Genomic DNA, 17,978 nt, shown 5'->3' with positions numbered 1-17,978 from the left:
GGAAACGATCCTTTGTTAAATGTAGTGATTTGGCGCCAACTTGTGGCAATTAGAAGCAATTACAAAATCACAGATTTTTACTATTGAGTGCAAGGGCTTGCTTATTCAATCAACAGGGGAACATTCATACATCCATTTTCTTGAGCCGCTTATCCTCACTAGGATCGCCGGCCTGCTGGTGCCTATCACAGCTGACTATGGGCAGGAAGCGGGGGGCACCCTGAACTGGTTGCCAACCAATTGCAGCGCACAAAAAGACAAACAACCAAGATTGCACCCAATCACACCTAAGGACGATTTAGTATGTCCGATAGACCTGAAATGCATGTTTCTTTTGGAGTGCCTGGAGGGAACCCACGCGGGCTCGGGGAGAACATGCAAACTCCAGACTTGAAGGTCAAAGCGAGGGGGATTTGAATTTGGGTCCCTGAATGGTGGCGGACATGCTAACCACTGCCCCACTGAGCCGCCTCATAGGGGAACATACTGTTCCAAAATTTGTTAAAAATTAAATGGCCATTATTCTAATATTAAAATATTCCAAACTTATTTAATCTATCCTGTATATGTATTTTTTCCCATAAAATCAAAAAATGACGTCTGATTAAAACATGTGCTCACATGAGTACAGATGGGTCGCTGCTTTGCCGGCTCAGGTGGTAAGACACGGCCACCAGCAGGCCACAGAAGACAGAGAAGAGCACAGGGATGTGATGAGGCTCCCAGTTCTCCTGAAAAAGTCAAAAATACAAATCTGTTACATACTGAACACCCTCCAGCCTACAGTGAGACCGCTTCGTGCTCACCTTGAGGGCGCCGTAGCAGAACCCATACAATAGAGCAACGGTGAGCACACTGCGGAGGACGCTGTAGAGAGACGACAGCAGGCTGGTGGAGGCTGCAGCGAAGAGGCGTGTTAAGCGTTTCACCATTATGAGAAAAAAGAATAAATAATCAAAATTTGTGTTATGGCTCACCATTGCCCCCAAAGACATGGATGTCCAGTTGCTCAAAGAGATACATGACAAATGTGTTGACCTGTGGCAGCAGGCCAACGAAGAAGATGATGGGGAAACACAGAGTGAACACTGCAGACACACACAAAAAGATTATTAGTGGCAACAAGAATATTTTGCTTTACACAATGTGGAATCATTTGGCATTGATGGAGGTCTACAATAAGCAGTAATTGCCCCCCCACCCCCCAAAAAAAAAAATTCTTGTACTACTACAATTAGCATCACCACGACTATTACTCAGATGTGGCTCATGATGCACTACATTTATCATATACCCTACAATATGTTACTCGCTAAAGACTGGTTTGGTTGAATGGATAGTGTTGACCTTTTGATTTTTTTTTCTACTATTTGACATTCACGATCTAATGAAAAAATGATGTCACTAATTATTCAGTAACTATTTTTGGTTACTTCTGCTAATAATACAACCACCATCATTGCAACAACTACTACCACCCCCATTTTGAATACCATAACGATTAAAACTACTTTCACTCGCACAAACACAACCATCACCTATGACAAGATCCCTGGCGGATGCAAGGATGAGCGAGCTGGTGAGAGCGACGCCGTAGAGCGTGAAGCGGGAGGAGCTGGTCCTCAAGCTGGTGTAGTGCAGCAGCCAGATGAGACCGCAGCACAGGCAGAAGTAGACTGGTCGGCTGTATGCGATGATGCGATTGTGACCCTGGAAATGGCATTAGGGAGGCTACTGTCACGGATGCTTATTGTGTTACATGTCAGAAATGAATTAAGCACCATAAACAGTTGAACTATCCCTTTCACATTATTAAAAAAAAAAAAAAAGTCCAATCAAAGAATTCCTAGCCTGTCCAGTATATAGTGTTTCACAAGAGGTCAAATTCCGGTACAAGATCAATTCTCCTCTGGGTTATTTTCCTTAGGTCTCATACCAGATGTGAATTTCCTGCCCCAATTGTCCATTAAATACCAATGTTGGGTACTGGCCAAGTTTATTGTACCTTTAAAGGACGTTGCTGTACTTAGAGATGTTTATGTATAGTTAAGACAATTACAAAAAAAAATGACACAATGTGAATGTAACCCGAAAAAATAAAAAGAGGCGGCCCCTAAGCTTCTTGCTCCAAGAGCTTCCGAAAATTGTGTCAGCAATGTAATGAAAACCCGTGTGTGTGTGTGTGCGCGCACTCTAAACTGAGGGCAGGCTATTTAAAGCCACTTTTGCCCGTGGCCAAGTGGGAGCAGCATTAATAAAAGACGGTGCTGCTGACGCAAGTGCAGAGTAAGCGGCGTCGCTTTAAAAGAACTAACAAGGGAAAAGAACTGAATAATAAAAATATGTTTCATGTGGATTTAAGATGATTATGTTTTTTTTCACCTCCCGTAATTCAAAACCCAGGTGTCCTAATACTGGAACTTAGTCTGTTTTGAAGCAGTCCTGTCAAAAACAAAAGCTGTGTTGGGCCACCATGTGTCATGTTGTAGTGCTTACCCGACCTGTATTTTCAATGATGTAATTAAAACAATTACAAGAATTTCAAATGTAGTATCTTTATTCTATATTTGTCCAACTTTTAAGAAAATACAGCTTTTGACTTTTTAACATTATGTATTGTTTCGCAGTAAATTATACTGATTGTGTCACTTTGTTTCAGATTTTGCTCTATTTCTCGTGAAAGAGAAAAATAAAGAAACAAAGAAAGAAAAAAAAGCAAGAAAGAAAAAAAAGGAAGAAATTCGATGATAATTGATCAGTTAAAGTGGATAAAACTAGATAGAACTACTGTAAAACTAAATAGAAATACTGTAATATGTTAATTCCATCTTATTTAACTATGAACTTTGTCCTGGCCTAAATGGATTAGCATCAATGAACATTGGATATACATCTAATTTCTGTGAAATCACATTGGTTTCTACAGTAAAGCTGTGTTTACTCTATAAAAATCTACAAATGAGTCCTGACTTACATGACGCGGGGAGGAGGAGTCTGGCTGAACGCTCTGCCAATGAAACGGACAACAAATTAAGTCAAGTGACAAAACAGAGAATAAGACTTTAAAACTGCAATATTCTTTACCTTGAGCAAAGAATACTGGCAGCTGGCGATGACGAGGCAGAACTGAAAGACCCAGATATCAGTGAAGAAGCCATGCACCAGAAGCACCGAGCCCAGGAAGGCTACGAGCACGGCCAGCACCACGGCTAGCACGTTCTCCAGAACTTCCCGGTTCCTGGGAAAAGAAGGACCAAAACACTCAGAAACGGGTGGACTTGCAATGGGTTAAATTTTGCTAATTAAACATGGGCCATCATAACATGTGGTAGGGCCAACAAAAGTCAGAGTCAACTGGGTCATGATGCCTTGGCGATTTACCGATCGAAAAGTGCCAGCAGGGTCAGGCGATCAAAGTGCAGCCCCACCCAAAGGTAAGGCATCAGCCACAGGCGGTAGTACTGCTTGGCCTTGCCGGCAGCGGCGGCGGCCGCCGGGTCATCGGGTCCCAGTGGCACAGCATGGAGGTCCGGGCTCAGGTCGGCGTCCTGGTGCTCCAGCAGCTCCGGGTCCATAGTGAGCAGGCGGTTCAGGCGGATCTGGGGTAGGGAGAGCTGCCTCGCCGTCAGAGTACACTGTACCTTCACCTCGGGTTTACACCAATAATTCAAACAAATCTGTGGCTTTGTCATTTCAACTCATGATAAGGAAGAAGAATATCGTATTGTTATAATGACTACCTAAATGTGTTGCTGCATCAATTGTATCTCAGTTGCTTCTAGGGATAAATATTTGGTATATATGTTGAGTTAACAATAAAGGTGGCGTAACAAGAAACGCCAACTTTTTGGAGCTTTTAACCATGTTCCAATGCTGATTTCTCACACTTCCAATGTGTTATTTCCTTCATTGATGCATTTCTAAGCATTCCTTGCTTCTTCTGCGCTCTCGCATCGGCCTCGCCCATGCAGATGAAAAGGGCTTGAAGTGCTCACATGACGACAGGAGCAATTCGTACCTCCCCTACACCTCCCTCTACCGCCTGTGCAAGATAAAATACTCAACGACCTTATCCACGTCTGGGTGCGGAGCTGAGGAAGAGAGATTTTGCACAGTCGTTAAGTAAACTGTTTCATTTACTCTATACAACGTTTTAATGAAGAAATGCTGAAGTGGCCAAAATGTGTGTTTGGGAGAACAGTCGTACAGTTAGCGTCAATAGTAAATAATTCATCCACAGGCAAATCTATTGTTATGAATACTGGGTTCCCACAGGGATTGATTTGATAGGATGAACGCTTGTTAGTGAGCGCGGTGTATTGACGCCATTTTGCATTTTAATGTCAGTAAAACGCCTGTTTTAGGTCCCGTTGGAATAGTCTCTATCCACCGTGAGCCTCATAAGGATGAGCGGTCAAAATGATGAATGGATGCATGTTGCACAGCCCACCGGCATTGAGCTATGTGAAGGGGGCAAGGCAGCCGCAAAAAGCACGGTCCCTCACAAACAAGATGTTTTACTTCCTGGTTAAAAATAGCGGAAATCGGAAATGAAATCATCAAATGTAGTTTATACGCACATACTACACTGTGGAAATAATAAAATATCACTTAATAAGCCATTCAACATTAAACTAAAGACTAAGCAACTTTCGATCATCCTCAATTTATGTTTAGTTTGATATTCCACTTTGGCTGGGAGTGAGATCAAACAAGCTTGAAATCTGAGGACTGTCTAAAGAGTTGAAGTGATCACTTTTATGAAAAGAGTTGAGCTGCCATTAATGGCACCATACACGGAATTTCAATCCATTTCATTTGGGAAAATTGATCCTGGTATGAATACATTTCTGAAGTCAAGGGAACACTGTATGTGAATACTAGGACATACTGGAAGAAAGCTTTATTGCCACACACTTGTAACCATCTGGATGCTCACAGAAATATACAGCAGTCGCACACGCCGTTTTCCACAGGTTATTTTCTACTCACCAGGTCATGAGGGTAGAAGCGAACTGAGGTAGAACTGGATAGGTGGGAGTCTGTGTCCCTGCACCACACACACAATAACCACATTTACTGTAAAATGAAGCACCACTGTATTCATTGAGCATTCCATTGCCGGTCACTGAAATGACACTACAGAGGCATTCAATGTTCCCACACATAGTATATTGGATGAGATAAGGGACAGGTACTGACACCGCCTAGCGCTCTAGCCATAAAGACAAATTCTAGCTATACGACATATTAGCTAGTAAATGCTAAACTTGTTGAAATTCACATTTCCTTTCAAATTGTCACAAAAATCAGTTCCAGTTTACATTAAAGAAAAAGCCGCTGTTCACAAACAGTGAGTATGTATACAATAGTTTGTGTGTGCGCGCTTCTCACCAAATGTTATTGGAGGCTCGTCTGGTAGCAGGTTCAAAGTTGACCAGGGACATGTCACAACCAACAGCCTCATACAAGGAGGGTGTAAGTTTTCCTTAAAAAAAAAAAAAAAAAAAAAAGACAGATGTCTGTTAAATCTTTTAAACTCACTCTGCAAAATAAATGTATTATCACTATTATTAAAAACACGAACACAAATTTGGGGAGTGATTGCATACAAGAGATGTGAGGTAATTTCAAGTATCTTTCAAAAAATTCTTAACACAGAAAGAAGTATGGATCTGGATCCAGGATGGAGTCTGCACATTGAAAGCTGCTATCATACTGGTAATCCGAGAGGATGCTGCAGACGCAACATCAACAAACGCAAATAACTGGAGCATGGATAATGTGAACTCTGCTTGGGGATCTGATCACATCAGTGGGCTTAACGTGAACGACTGGCTGACTAAGACCCCAGCAGAAGGGCTGGACAGTAAACTCCTGCTATAGTGTGGTTCATTGTTTGCACCCCTGTTATATACCCAATTTTGTTGAGTTAAAAATAACATATTTGTATACGAAGTGGTGCATACGACTGTTTAACATTAGACACTGTGGAAAATTGATACCTGTGAGAAATTTTGCATCAAACTTTTTTCTCAAAAGATCCTTAGAGATCCAGTCAGGCGCATATTCTGAATTATAAAGAGGGTTCCATGTTCCCCTCTAAACCAAGAGAATCAATACAAGACAAGCAACGGGGGCTCTGTACCAAGGTCATCCTGCAAGCTGCTGGCACCAACTGTCGAGGCCTTGTCCTGAGAGCCCTCCAGGTGCGCGCTTCCATTCCTGGCCAGCAGGGAGGCGCTGGCGCTTAGCACCGTCACCTGGGAGGCAGTGCGAGACGGCTGAGTGGACTTGGCCTGGCAGGTGGGAAGCTGGGAGGCCTGGCTAAGCGCTTCCTGGAGACTGAGAGAGACAAGTCGCGTAAGACTGTGGGAGCCGGAAGGCAAATAATAGTGACAGTTTAATAATTGGGTGCTCAAGGCTTCAAGATTGTTGGGTTCCTCTTCAATTCTAGACATGAATAATGAAATTCGTGTTTGATCCCTGCCCCTCGACTATACAGGGGCACAATGTGGAGTTATTTTTTGCATGGGATGGTTATCGGGGCAAACATGCTTGGAAAAACGAGAGCTCAGACACTTAAATCCAGCAACCTCTCCGAATAACTGTTTGTGCAATAGAAAAACAAGAAAATCGATGTGATACAGCAGGTCCGGTAAATCACGCGCACTTGGGAGGAGATTAATTGGTCAGGCCTGGAAAAGTTGAAAGGATTTCATTCTTTGCTTAGCCACCCAAAATGTTATTAAAAAGATGACATGGCAATAAAAAAAAGGGGGAAAAAATGAAAGGGAACACATGCTGTACAAGACATGTGATGATTCTGTGATGTAAGGTTGAATAATGCAATTGCATTTTTTTCCCAATCAATATTGAGATTTAAAGTGATTTTCAAGGTCCTGTTACCCTCATATTTTTTGGACAAACACAACCAATTTGCATTAGAATAAACTTTTTTTTTTTTTAAATACATAAGTGTTTTGGTCTTTTCCCTTTTTTCTTGTGAACGAGATCCCAGATACAACCGACCGAAATGAGTTTTCTCCGCAGGGTGTCTGGGCTCTCCCTTAGTGATAGGGTTAGAAGCTTGGTCTTCCGGGAGCGACTCAGCATTGAGCCGCTGCTCCTCCACATTGAGAAGCCAGTTGAGGTGGCTCGGGGATCTGGTTAAGATGCCTACCGCACGCCTCCCTCCAGGCATGTTCCACCAAGAGACAAATGAATTGCAAACAGGGAGATGAAAATCACAGAGCGTCCAACATGTGCACAGATAAGCACCTATTTTTCTTGAAAACAGTTGAGCGCTGCTGTTTTGATTCAACGTTCAGTCTTTGTGTGATGTGCATGTCAGACTTGGTCACATGTTCACGTTGTGCCATGAAAGGCACTGTACCTGAGGGGAGAGCCGATGAGGGAGGATGGTGGTGTAGGATTACTGCCCGCGTTGTGTCGCCGCCGAACCGCCTGTCGGCGAAAAGTGCTCCGCTCACGGCGGAATACCACAGTCTCCTCGCTGCCGGGGGCTGTGGTGGTAAAAGACATGGTCACATGGCTGTCAAAGTGCTTGGAGTGTTTTCAGACTCAATCAAGCATGCGTTTAAAGATTATGCTCTGTCTGCTAGTGACATAAAGCAGCCTTCTACAAAATGTAAGCGTAAATGTCAAACGCAAACAAGTATGCAGAATGACTTATAAGATCTTAAATGTACAATAAGTGCTGCAGATCTGTGGCTGATTAAGGGTCTTACAAGATCGGAAAAGCAACAATCAAATAAGATCTGCCGATAGATCTCAAGAATGTGGGGAGAGAGAGGAGCACATTAGAATGCGTGTCACAAATAACAGCAGCTGCTTGTCTAAGCTCAACACAAAGCACGTGCTATGGTGTCGTAAAATACACGGGGGAAATGCCAGGCTTGTGGAAACTCACTATGACAACATCGCTGATGTGGGCTACATACAACAGGCAATGAATCAGGCATTAACATCTGACCCATACAACACAAATTCATCAATTCATGACGATGGCTCCACACTTCAATACAGCCCAGTAAATTAAGAATCATCTGACGCCCCCCCAAAAAAAAAAAAAAAACTTAAGACGGGCAAACGATGGAAAAAATGGTTTTCTTTACTCGGGACAAATTCCTCTGTTTGAAAAGATGCACTATTTCTTGACATAGAAAACTGAAAAGATTTTCCCTTAAAATGATTATACTACTGGATTTATATTTTCATTTCAATTGTAAATGAGATTAGAATTGCTTTTTGGTGTCATTTTATTACAATGGACCACACTATTTTTGTAAGGAAATGCATTGGAGAGCGAACCATTCATAATAATAACGATCAGAATTGAACCCCCCAAAACTCTTCAACATTGATATATCATTAAGTGTTTGGCACAAAAATTGCTGCCCTCTTGACCTCTTTTAAGCTTGAAAAATAACAGGCATAAAAAAACTGTGAATAGTTTAAATAGCATCTTCCAAACCCATTTTTTCATTTAAAATTGTGTTCTCAACCCAAATTGTACCTCATAGTTACAACTTTTTCCCTGGGGAAGAAAATGGCAACAAAAAGTCATAATTTTAAACATCCTGAATACAACCTAAGTGCAGCACCTATGCCCCATTTGAAACATAAACCAGCAATAAAGTTTGGACAGGTCGGCATTCACAGAGGTGCCTACTACATACCCCGAAGGCAAGCAGCGGCGGCATCCTGAGTCTCCGAGAACACGGCCTGGCTGGGTAGACTGTTCCTGGAGCGCGTCACCGACTCAAGCTGGCAGGCACGACCCAGCAGAGAGGCGGCATCCAAGACCTCCCCTTCTTTGGCTTCCAGGTCCGATTTGGAGGTGGTGAGGGGCCGGGGCCCGGTGGGAGCCCCGAGGCGCGTAGGGTCATTAAGGCAGGCGGCGGTGCCACTGTCCAAGCTCAAGACCCGGGCGTGCGTCTTGGCGCTGCCCGTGCTGGGGGTGCGGCGGGAGGCACGCCGCCTCCCGCCCGCCCGCGCTCCAGCCTCTGACGCCACGTTGGCTGTAGTGTGCTTGGCTTTGAGGGCCCGGTAGCGGCCCTCGGGTGAGTGGCAGGAGCGTGAAGTGGCGCTGGATGAGCTGTCTGTGCTCAGGTGGCGGGCGGAGGGGAGGCTGGAGGCGCAGCTGAGTTCGCTGTGGTCACTGGAGTCCTCCTCTCCACCACCCCCGGCGAAAACGGCACTACAAGGCTTGGTCAGTCCGCGCGTTGATATGTAATCCCGGTGGCGGCTGGCGTCGAAACTGCTGGCTCGTTTTTTGCCCGCCCGTCGCCGCCCGTTGCGGCCGGTGGACAGAGAGCAAGTCCTCTGAACGAGGTTGGTTGACGCGACGCGGTCCACGGGGACCGCTTCGACTGAGCCATCAGCATTGGTCCTAGTGCCTGGCTCTTCCGTACTCCTACCGTCCTCCACGGGCTCGGGAGGTGCAGAGGATGCGGCCGTCGCCGTCTGGTTAGCAGTCAGCTCATTTGCATGAGGGTTTTTGTTGGCCTCCCTGGAGGGAAGGCCGTCGCCGCCACCTCGGGAACACGTCCTGCTGTCGGCACGGGCGGATACCGCGTCGACCCGGTCCCGCAACCGCTCGTCCCCTGAGAGCGACAGCAGGCTCTCTACGTGCGTGGAACTGGTCTGCTCGCTGTGAAAGCTGCTCACGGTACTGTTGGTGTCCCGGTCGGTGCCGCTACAGTAGCTCTCGGTGGAGCCACTGCTGCGCGTGCTAAGGCTACGCAGGCTTTCGGCACTGCGCTCGCCCCGCCGGGATTTTTTCCCAACGTTAGGGCCCTTCCCTCCTCCGCATGCTTCCGCCTGGTACAAACCTGAGCTGCCCTCTCCGGCTTCTCTGGAGACAGAGCGGGATACCTGATGTGGGTCTTTGTGCCTGTAACATTCCAGCCCCGATGTGGAGGCCACTGCTTGGTCCTGCTGGCCCCGCTGCGGCCTAGCGGCTTCTAGCTCGCACACAGGATCCAGTCCGCCCCTCCTGGGTGGCGGATAGAGTGCAAAGTCCGGCAGGCCCGGGTCAGGGAAGGCAGACCCCGCTGAGCTGGATGTCCGAGGCAGGCCTCGCGAACGAGACTCTTTTCTAAAGGTCTGCGACTGCGAGGACGCGTGAGGGGCGCCCTCCTCTTGCGAGAGGCTGCAGGGGTAGGCGGTGGAGTTGCACAGCTCGGCCGGGTCTCGGGAAAGCTCCGACGGACACAAGGAGGTGGAGGGCTGCAGGGATGCGAATGAGTCATTGGGAACCAGGCAGTACATCTTTGTGTCTGAGAGCAGATCTGCAAACACAAAAAAGAAAGTGTCACATATTAATAAGGGACATTATGTGCAAAACTGAATTTTTAGTAGAGTGCATACAAATAGTTGGGAGTATCATTCATCCTATAAGTGTGAAATTGAACAATCAATAAAAAATGTGAAATCATTTGGTATTGAGTAGGGATGGGCAAGTAGCAATATCAAATATCAGTGTAGTGCTGATACCCGGTATTATTTCAAGGCACCGGTAGATGCGACATGGTCAATATTTGTACAGTATTCCCCTTCTTGTGGCCATTTTATGATCAGGAACTGAAGGCATACATGTATGACAGATGCCCATGAAGATGCAAATTCTGTATGCATAGAAAAAGGAAATAGAATATAACCATTCATTTTGCATAATCTTAAAGGTAAATGCTCAAACTTGATATGTATATAGAGGTATTTTTTAATGATAAGGTATTAAGTTTTTTCAGGGGGGAATTGTATTTATCTAAAATGCCAGTGATATAGGTACTTAATAACAAGAGTTGAGTACACCTACCGATATTGGTCTGGAAAAAAGGAAACAACAAACATCACTAATACAGGAAGTTTAACAATCTATTAACTGTCAACTAATCGATTATTAAATTTATCAATAATTAGTTTTGATAAATTGTTTGGATATTTTTATTTATTCGAAACTATCTAAAGGCTTATAAACATTATGAACAGTAAATATCTGATTTTATTTGTCCTCCATGAAAACAACCCGATTATCTTTGTTTTGAATCAAAATATAACAATTGCTACTCTTTGGGGAAAAAAAAAAAAATCCACATTTTTGTTATGGATCAAACCAGTAACTAAATTATTATTAGTTCATGTCAATTTGAAATAATGACGTGTTTTCAACAATAATTTTTACAATAACGTTTACATCAATAATTTTTAGTTGCAATACTAATAAATGTTATTATCAAAAGATAATGCTGGTAACACTGTTAACTCATGCTAATTCATGCTAACACTGCAGCTGTGCTTACCTTTTGGATTACTGTAATTTAAAAGCATAATTGTGGACCAGCTGTTTGGTAAAGCTGGTTCATAATGAACTGGCTTGCCCACAGACACATTTTCAGAACCTGAGAGATGTGGAATGATTTACTGTACTTGGGTGTTTGTTTATTATTCCAGAGAATCTCTATTTACACACAAACATGAAAACATGACATTCTCCCCAATGCCTCCCCTTTAAATAGAATTGTGTGCGCACCGTGGTCATGACTGCAGCTCTCCACCAGAGTCAAGCTGATGTCGTCTGACGTCTTTCCCACATCTGCAAAGAAAGGAGGGAAGCAATTAGGAGATGACAGCTTGAATCAATTATTAATACGCTCGGCGAGGTGCCGTTGTTGCCCTTCCTGTTTGACTGCCACCGTCTTTTGTTTCTCTGCACAAGCTACCTTTAGGTGACCTAAGTAACAGAGCTCTAACACTTTCCCAGAAACACCATCCCACAATCAGACAACACTAATTCGGGAATGTTCTCTTCAACATCCCGTCGGCCTTAAATAAAATTCTCTTTCAAAATTGGCATTTCTCAACAGCGGTGCCATTTGCCAAGGTGGCTTGCCACTGCATTTGAAGCAAGCAGAGGATAAATAGCTCTTCTGCAGACAGTAGAATGGACCCAATGGGAACCGGCAGTTTCATTACGCCTAACAAGCACTAAAGGGAAAATCACGAAGTTGTGCTTAGATAGAGGTTTTTGGGTTAGTCAAGCAGAATACGATATCCCGCAATTTTTCCCAAGGGATGGTAATGCAACCTAGTATATGTTGCAGTGCAGATTTGGAAGGAGGTGTGGAAAATTCTCTTCGCTGCATTGGGAAGCTGAAGCACTGGGCCAAGAAAAAAAAAATCACTTACTTGTGGAGCAGGTTACATTTACATTTACTTTGCAACTGGCATTACTGCCATCTACAGAACAGGGGTAAAACAACAAGGCCCAGCATGAGGTTTTTGTGTTTTTCTCTAATTATCCTTCCTTGGTCTGTTACACTCAATACCAAATAGCTTGCGGTGACTGTGACCTTATCTAGCGAGTGCCTCATCCCGTGACTGCATGGCGAGTCAGACGGACACGTTAGCAGAGCGTGACTTTGCACTTTGTGATGGTGGTGGGGGGAGGTCATCTTTGTTTCGTTACCTTTGACTCGCGTCGATCTCCCGAGGGTGGACGCCGTCTGAAAGGGGAATGCAAAAGATGTTAAATTAGAGAACATGTCTTTGTTAGAGCAAAATCTTCATGCAGGGTCAACTGACAAGGCGCCTGAGCTTCATGAAGTGGAACATCCTCTCCTTTGGTGGCGGAAGCACTCCTCTTTAAACTTTAAACTAGCTGACAGGGAGGCCAAGTCGAGATGAGGAGATTCAAAAGGTTCATTGGTATCTTAAATTATGAACTTAATTGCTTCCTTGACCAAGCTCGTGACTTATTTACTTTTATGTTAAATCAATTAAGACTTTTCCCAATCAGATATTGATATTGGTCCGATAATTGTTAAGGGTTTTCCTGATCAGATATTGATATCAGTCCGATACTTATTTTGCCAAACTACGGTGTAGAAAATACAAACCTGTTTTCAAATGTAGGAAGCTAAAGTAAAAAAAAAAAAAAGATACAATACAATACAATAGCAAAATAACTACCTGCTGCTCCATCCCAATGTAGGAGTTGCGTGAGCTGCAGTCCACTGGCGGCGTCTCTTGCCTGATAAAGTCGGACATCTCAATCCCCCCTCCAGGGTCCCTGCACGCACACGCGCACACACATACACACACATGCACGCACGCACACACACGCACGCACACACACGCACGCACACACACACACAAAAACAAACGTTTGTGTAATTCACTGTCCTGGTCAGTCATTCATCATGTTAATGCTCAGTTGCAACTGTCAACCGGCGTTACGCGTCATTCATCTTCATCCTCTCAATCAGTCAAGCTGATTGAATGAAGGGCAAAAAGGTTGCGCAACTCCAAAAAGGGTTTGTCTCTCGCAGCCTCTGCTAGTCAAATAAGGGACAGTAATGAGATTTCAAGTGATGTAAAGTAACCGGCAGGGTCTATTTTTAGAACAGATGTGCTTTTTCAACCGGGCCGTGATGACCAAAAAACAAACAGTCTGCCAGGGATTGTCTATAAATCATTTCCCAGTGCTGAGGATGTTTCATAACCGGGGTCAAGCGACGAAGATAAACATCCCGGAAAACGGTCACATGGAGCGCACAACAACAACAAAACCTCCACTAACATGAGTGCACAACATCAACTCCAAGAAACCTGGACTCCAGATGTAGGAGGCAAACGATGGCCTAGGCAAAGCAGGGAGTTTTTTTTTTTTTTAATGCTTCTCCAAAAGGGTCCAGCTAAGGACCGCCACGCGCTGTAATGACAAAATGAGTCACTATTTGGATGGGTCAAGGGTAATAAAAGACAGCAACCTCACTGGTATTCATTCCTTCTACCTCCTATCTGACTGGATGGAAAAACATTAATAAGAATATATGGAAAACTGTTTTTTATAGTTTGTGTAAAAATTTTGTGGTGTCTCGACTTAGAAGCTGTCACTTTTTTGTTCTTCTTTTTTGTCAACTTCAGCACAAAAATGGCATCAAACTCCACAAGTACCAAAAAAAAAGAAACCAAGGACTTGCCTTCTACTTTTTTATTGCTATTGCCAGTTTAAGTTTTTGAATGTAAGTCATGCTAATCAGTTAGCTTAACGCTTACCCGCAAGGCAATGTGCTAATGACAGTCTAACAAAATGAGTATTGAAACGGCAGCAGTTATAGCGGAAATGAGTCAAAATGATCCTTGTTGCATGCTGCTACACCAGTCTAAACACGGTATTCTTAATAATATTGTACTTGCGGAATATGAATGAAACACCAAAAGCAATCTGTTTTTGTCCATCTCATTGGTGGCCATTTCGCCACTTACTGTCTAATAAAAATGACATCACAAGTTGCTAAGAGTTTGGGTAACAACACCCAATCACGACTCGGCTAACAAAAGTCAAATGACCAAACACCATAAAACAGGTGAGCTGTAAATGGTTGACGACAGATAATGTCATAATGGCCGCTCCCTGAGATGACTTGCTCCTTAATTCATATTTCACAAATGCAATAATAATTGAGAATGGAATGTTCAAATTAGAAAGGGGAGCATACATCATATATAATCAATAAAATTTTAGACTAGACTTCCCATTAGGTGATGAATATTATAAAACAAACACCTGCAGCAACAGACAGCTGTTTCAGTTCATTGTGAAACTCTTCTTTACATAACGCAGTTTTCTCTATTACACTGTCCTCTGATGGCCCAAACGAACAGAGCAGAAGGCATAAATTAGCAATGAAACATGAAAATAATGGACAAACTATAAATATTAACAGTCTACACATATAATTATTACTGTCTGTATTCATAAAGTAGAATACTGAAAGGGAACGTTTCCCTATTAATGGACGGCACAAGAAAAGATGATTTGTGTGTTCTGTGTTACGACTGTGGTACCAGAACAAGTATGCATCAAATTTGAGCATCTTGCATGAATGGGAGAAAGGAATGCTAGCAGTTTTTTTCATCTTTTTTAAATAAGAAAAGCCCTTTTCTGTTTAGCATTTCATTCCCTTTCTATGCCAAACATGGACATGGCAGTTATCTTAAACCCAAAGTAAGTACGAGACAGCAATATATTTGGCCCACAGTTCCTATCTCTGGGTCGTTTCTTCACCATCATCCATTGCTCTGCCAAAAAGCAACTATTGTTCTTTCTAAATGTGACCACATGCAATTTGCAGGGAATTTTGTATCCAAGTATCCCTTGTTTAGGCCATTTGAGTCTCTGGAATTTAACAGCAGTGACTCTGTGGACGCTTTCCAAACCTTTTCTTCCTTAGGCCTGTGGGTCAACCGGGCTGGAAATATATCATTCTTAAGCAAGACGGGCTACTCATGCCGCCAAAAGAAAAAAAACAAAAAAATTGGGCAGCTTGGTGATGATGTGTTGCCTTTACCGATGAAACAATAAATGACAATTTAACTGTCTAATCGAATGTAAAATTGGATGGTTTGTTGATGAAGTGGTGCCACAAGTATTTTTTTTTAAATGTCTTATTGGGGGCTTGCAGTTTTCACATTTTTCTTGTATTTTAAGACTTGCTACAACTTCATTGTTCAATAAATAAAATGGACACATTACTTTTACTATACTTGATAACATTCTCTACATGTGTTTGTTTACGTGTCATCAACATTCAGTCCCGATTAACGCTGCAACTAATGATAACTTTAATAATCGATTCATCTGTTGATTTTGTTGATTAGTTTTAATTTCCATCCCTTTATTCAAAAACTGGACTTTATTTTGAATTGTAAGTATAATATTTGTAACCAAAGATTCAGTTACTGGTTTAGTCTGTGAGGTCAGAGGAAAAAAAAAAAGGCAAAAGTCTAAATCTAGCGAGGGGTATCTGGACCCAAACTTACCCCGGGCCGTTGCTGTCCTGACGTCGAGTGCCGCCGCCGTCGCGCACCCCTTCGGTGCCGCCTCGCCCACCTTGCGTCTTTTTGGCCTGAAGTTCTACCACCTCGCCCTCGTCCAGGGCATGGTGAAGTCTGTAATTGACCATCTTGAGCAGCAGGAACATTGCGGCGATCACACCACAGTATATGCCCACGATGACCATGGTGGACGGCAACGCCTGCCAAAAAACAAGGACATTTGGCTGTTTGATGGCTGCTGTTTTGGTTAGCAACAGAGCTCGCTGAACAGTAGCCGAGTGTAGACGAGCACCTGTAGGTATATGACCCCCCCCCCCCCCCTCCACCCCAGCCAACATCCACTTCCCCTGCCACGAGACTTGGAATAACCTCTGCATCCATTGGCGCTGCTATTAACTGTGGCTCAGGTTATAAACCACAGAGCTGACCGGTGGATTTCCACTCTCGGAATAGAAGGCGAGCCACAAACTAATTTGAAACACCCTCAATATAGAAGTTAGTACGCCTTGGAAATTGACACTGGGGGGGTTAATAGAAATCTTAGGCAGCGTTGAGCTTTTAAAAAAATAGATTTTAATGACTGCAGAGTGTTTTTAATTTTTCCATTATTTTAATTTCTTAGGAAACAGCAGTCATGTTTCCAGATCAATCTGACCTCACGTGTGATATGGAATAAAAAAAGCTATATAAACAATATGTTTGTCTCATGGTTATTACAGTACATTTGTTCCCTCCAGTCAGCTAGGATAGGCTTACCAAGACAAGGCGTTAAGAACATTTTCTAATGAATTAGCACTAGGGATGAACAATTATTTACATTCAAATCGACAATTTAACCAATATACCTTCCATGCACCAGTGTCCGGAGAAAACTCACAAGGGCATGGGGAGAACATACAAACTCCACACAGGTCGGCCAGAACCATAATCGAACACACATCTTTTCAGTGTGCCATACCCCTAGTGTTTTATCATTAAATTAGCTTATTTCACTAAACATGATTCTGCTTACCTAAATACCAACAAACAATGCAAAATACCATTGATATTCTTATATATTTGACATTCTTCATATTTGAATAAAAACAACAACATTTATACAGATAATCAAAATACTCACAGGCATATATTCTTTGTTCTCTAAGAAAAATCAGTAGTTGTTGTAAAAGTACAGTAAAAAACCCCTGCATCACAAGCTACCGCTATGTTTTGTACAGTTAATGACTATTTTGTTCTAACTGTGTTGGGTGTAATTACAATGTAAGAATGTGCACAAACAAATATTGCCCACCCCATGTGTCAAAGCACACAGCAAAAACAAAGCAAGGGGTTTAGAAAAAAAAAGTCACAGATGACTGTTAGATGCTTCTCAAAGTTACAGAGGCAACTTAGGACAACAACTAGATGAAACGGGGGCGGTATTAACACACACACCATTCTTTTCAAGGCTGTTCTGCTGCATTGTAAATTACACATCAAAACAATAATTAGCCATAAGAACGAATCTAGACAAAAAAAAGAACTCTCTAAAAAGTTCAAATCGTTATCTGGTGATAATTTCTTGCCATTATGTTAAATTAACTTACATACATCAAAATTGCTAAATGTATTGGCACTCGATCAATTGGGTAGTTAAAAAGTGAATACTGTGCAAATATGTGTTTGCTCCAATGATGGTGTTTTTGCACCAATATTTGGGAAGGCGGGGTGTAAGCAAATATGCAGTAACATGTGGTTATTGCTAATCAGGTCCAGTTTAAATTGCATGGTGCCACATGAAAATAAAGTATTATTTTGAAGAATTTAATCACTTAAAACTAGCAAAGAAATTAAAATATTGTTCATACATTTTTGGGGGCAAGTCGTAAGAGTAGTTAAGATTTACTAATAACAGTTTTGTAATTGCTGCCATACTAATGTGTCAAAGATTATTAATTATTTTAGTTACTTGAAGATGTACACGGAATATTCTAAGTTAAGCAAATTCGCCTTCTTATGCATGCATACTTATGCTTTTGATGTTACTGTTTTGTGCTTTTGGGCGTTCAATTGTGTAATATTCATGTAATATTTTGATGTTACATTTTTTTTCAATAATATTTAAGCATTCT

At 42.7% G+C, this 17,978-nt stretch overlaps 1 protein-coding gene across 2 annotated transcripts in view; it reads right to left on the bottom strand.

Moving 5' to 3' along the window:
* Positions 1 to 17,978, bottom strand: part of pcnx1 (pecanex 1) — a 29,372-nt gene that overhangs the window by 10,640 nt on the left and 754 nt on the right. Inside the window, exons 2-17 of one of the 2 annotated variants that reach the window (XM_088432533.1) lie at positions 15,853 to 16,067; positions 12,997 to 13,096; positions 12,494 to 12,530; positions 11,558 to 11,620; positions 8,703 to 10,316; positions 7,397 to 7,526; positions 6,149 to 6,345; positions 5,395 to 5,488; positions 4,993 to 5,050; positions 3,382 to 3,614; positions 3,085 to 3,238; positions 2,975 to 3,007; positions 1,539 to 1,710; positions 978 to 1,088; positions 807 to 898; positions 622 to 731 (exon numbers count right to left, since the gene is read on the bottom strand). In XM_088432533.1, coding sequence (XP_088288659.1) covers positions 622 to 731; positions 807 to 898; positions 978 to 1,088; positions 1,539 to 1,710; positions 2,975 to 3,007; positions 3,085 to 3,238; positions 3,382 to 3,614; positions 4,993 to 5,050; positions 5,395 to 5,488; positions 6,149 to 6,345; positions 7,397 to 7,526; positions 8,703 to 10,316; positions 11,558 to 11,620; positions 12,494 to 12,530; positions 12,997 to 13,096; positions 15,853 to 16,067 — 3,413 coding nt within the window. The remainder of the gene's footprint in view (positions 1 to 621; positions 732 to 806; positions 899 to 977; positions 1,089 to 1,538; positions 1,711 to 2,974; positions 3,008 to 3,084; positions 3,239 to 3,381; positions 3,615 to 4,992; positions 5,051 to 5,394; positions 5,489 to 6,148; positions 6,346 to 7,396; positions 7,527 to 8,702; positions 10,317 to 11,557; positions 11,621 to 12,493; positions 12,531 to 12,996; positions 13,097 to 15,852; positions 16,068 to 17,978) is intronic. The other variant, XM_088432534.1, reaches the window with a different exon arrangement.

The sequence above is a fragment of the Hippichthys cyanospilos genome, chromosome 14, assembly GCF_059441005.1.
Source record: "Hippichthys cyanospilos isolate Australia breed blue-spotted pipefish chromosome 14, RoL_Hcya_1.0, whole genome shotgun sequence".
Lineage (NCBI taxonomy): Eukaryota > Metazoa > Chordata > Actinopteri > Syngnathiformes > Syngnathidae > Hippichthys > Hippichthys cyanospilos.
The sequence above is the reverse complement of the archived record's forward strand: the minus strand, read 5'-3'. Positions and strand labels throughout refer to the sequence as shown.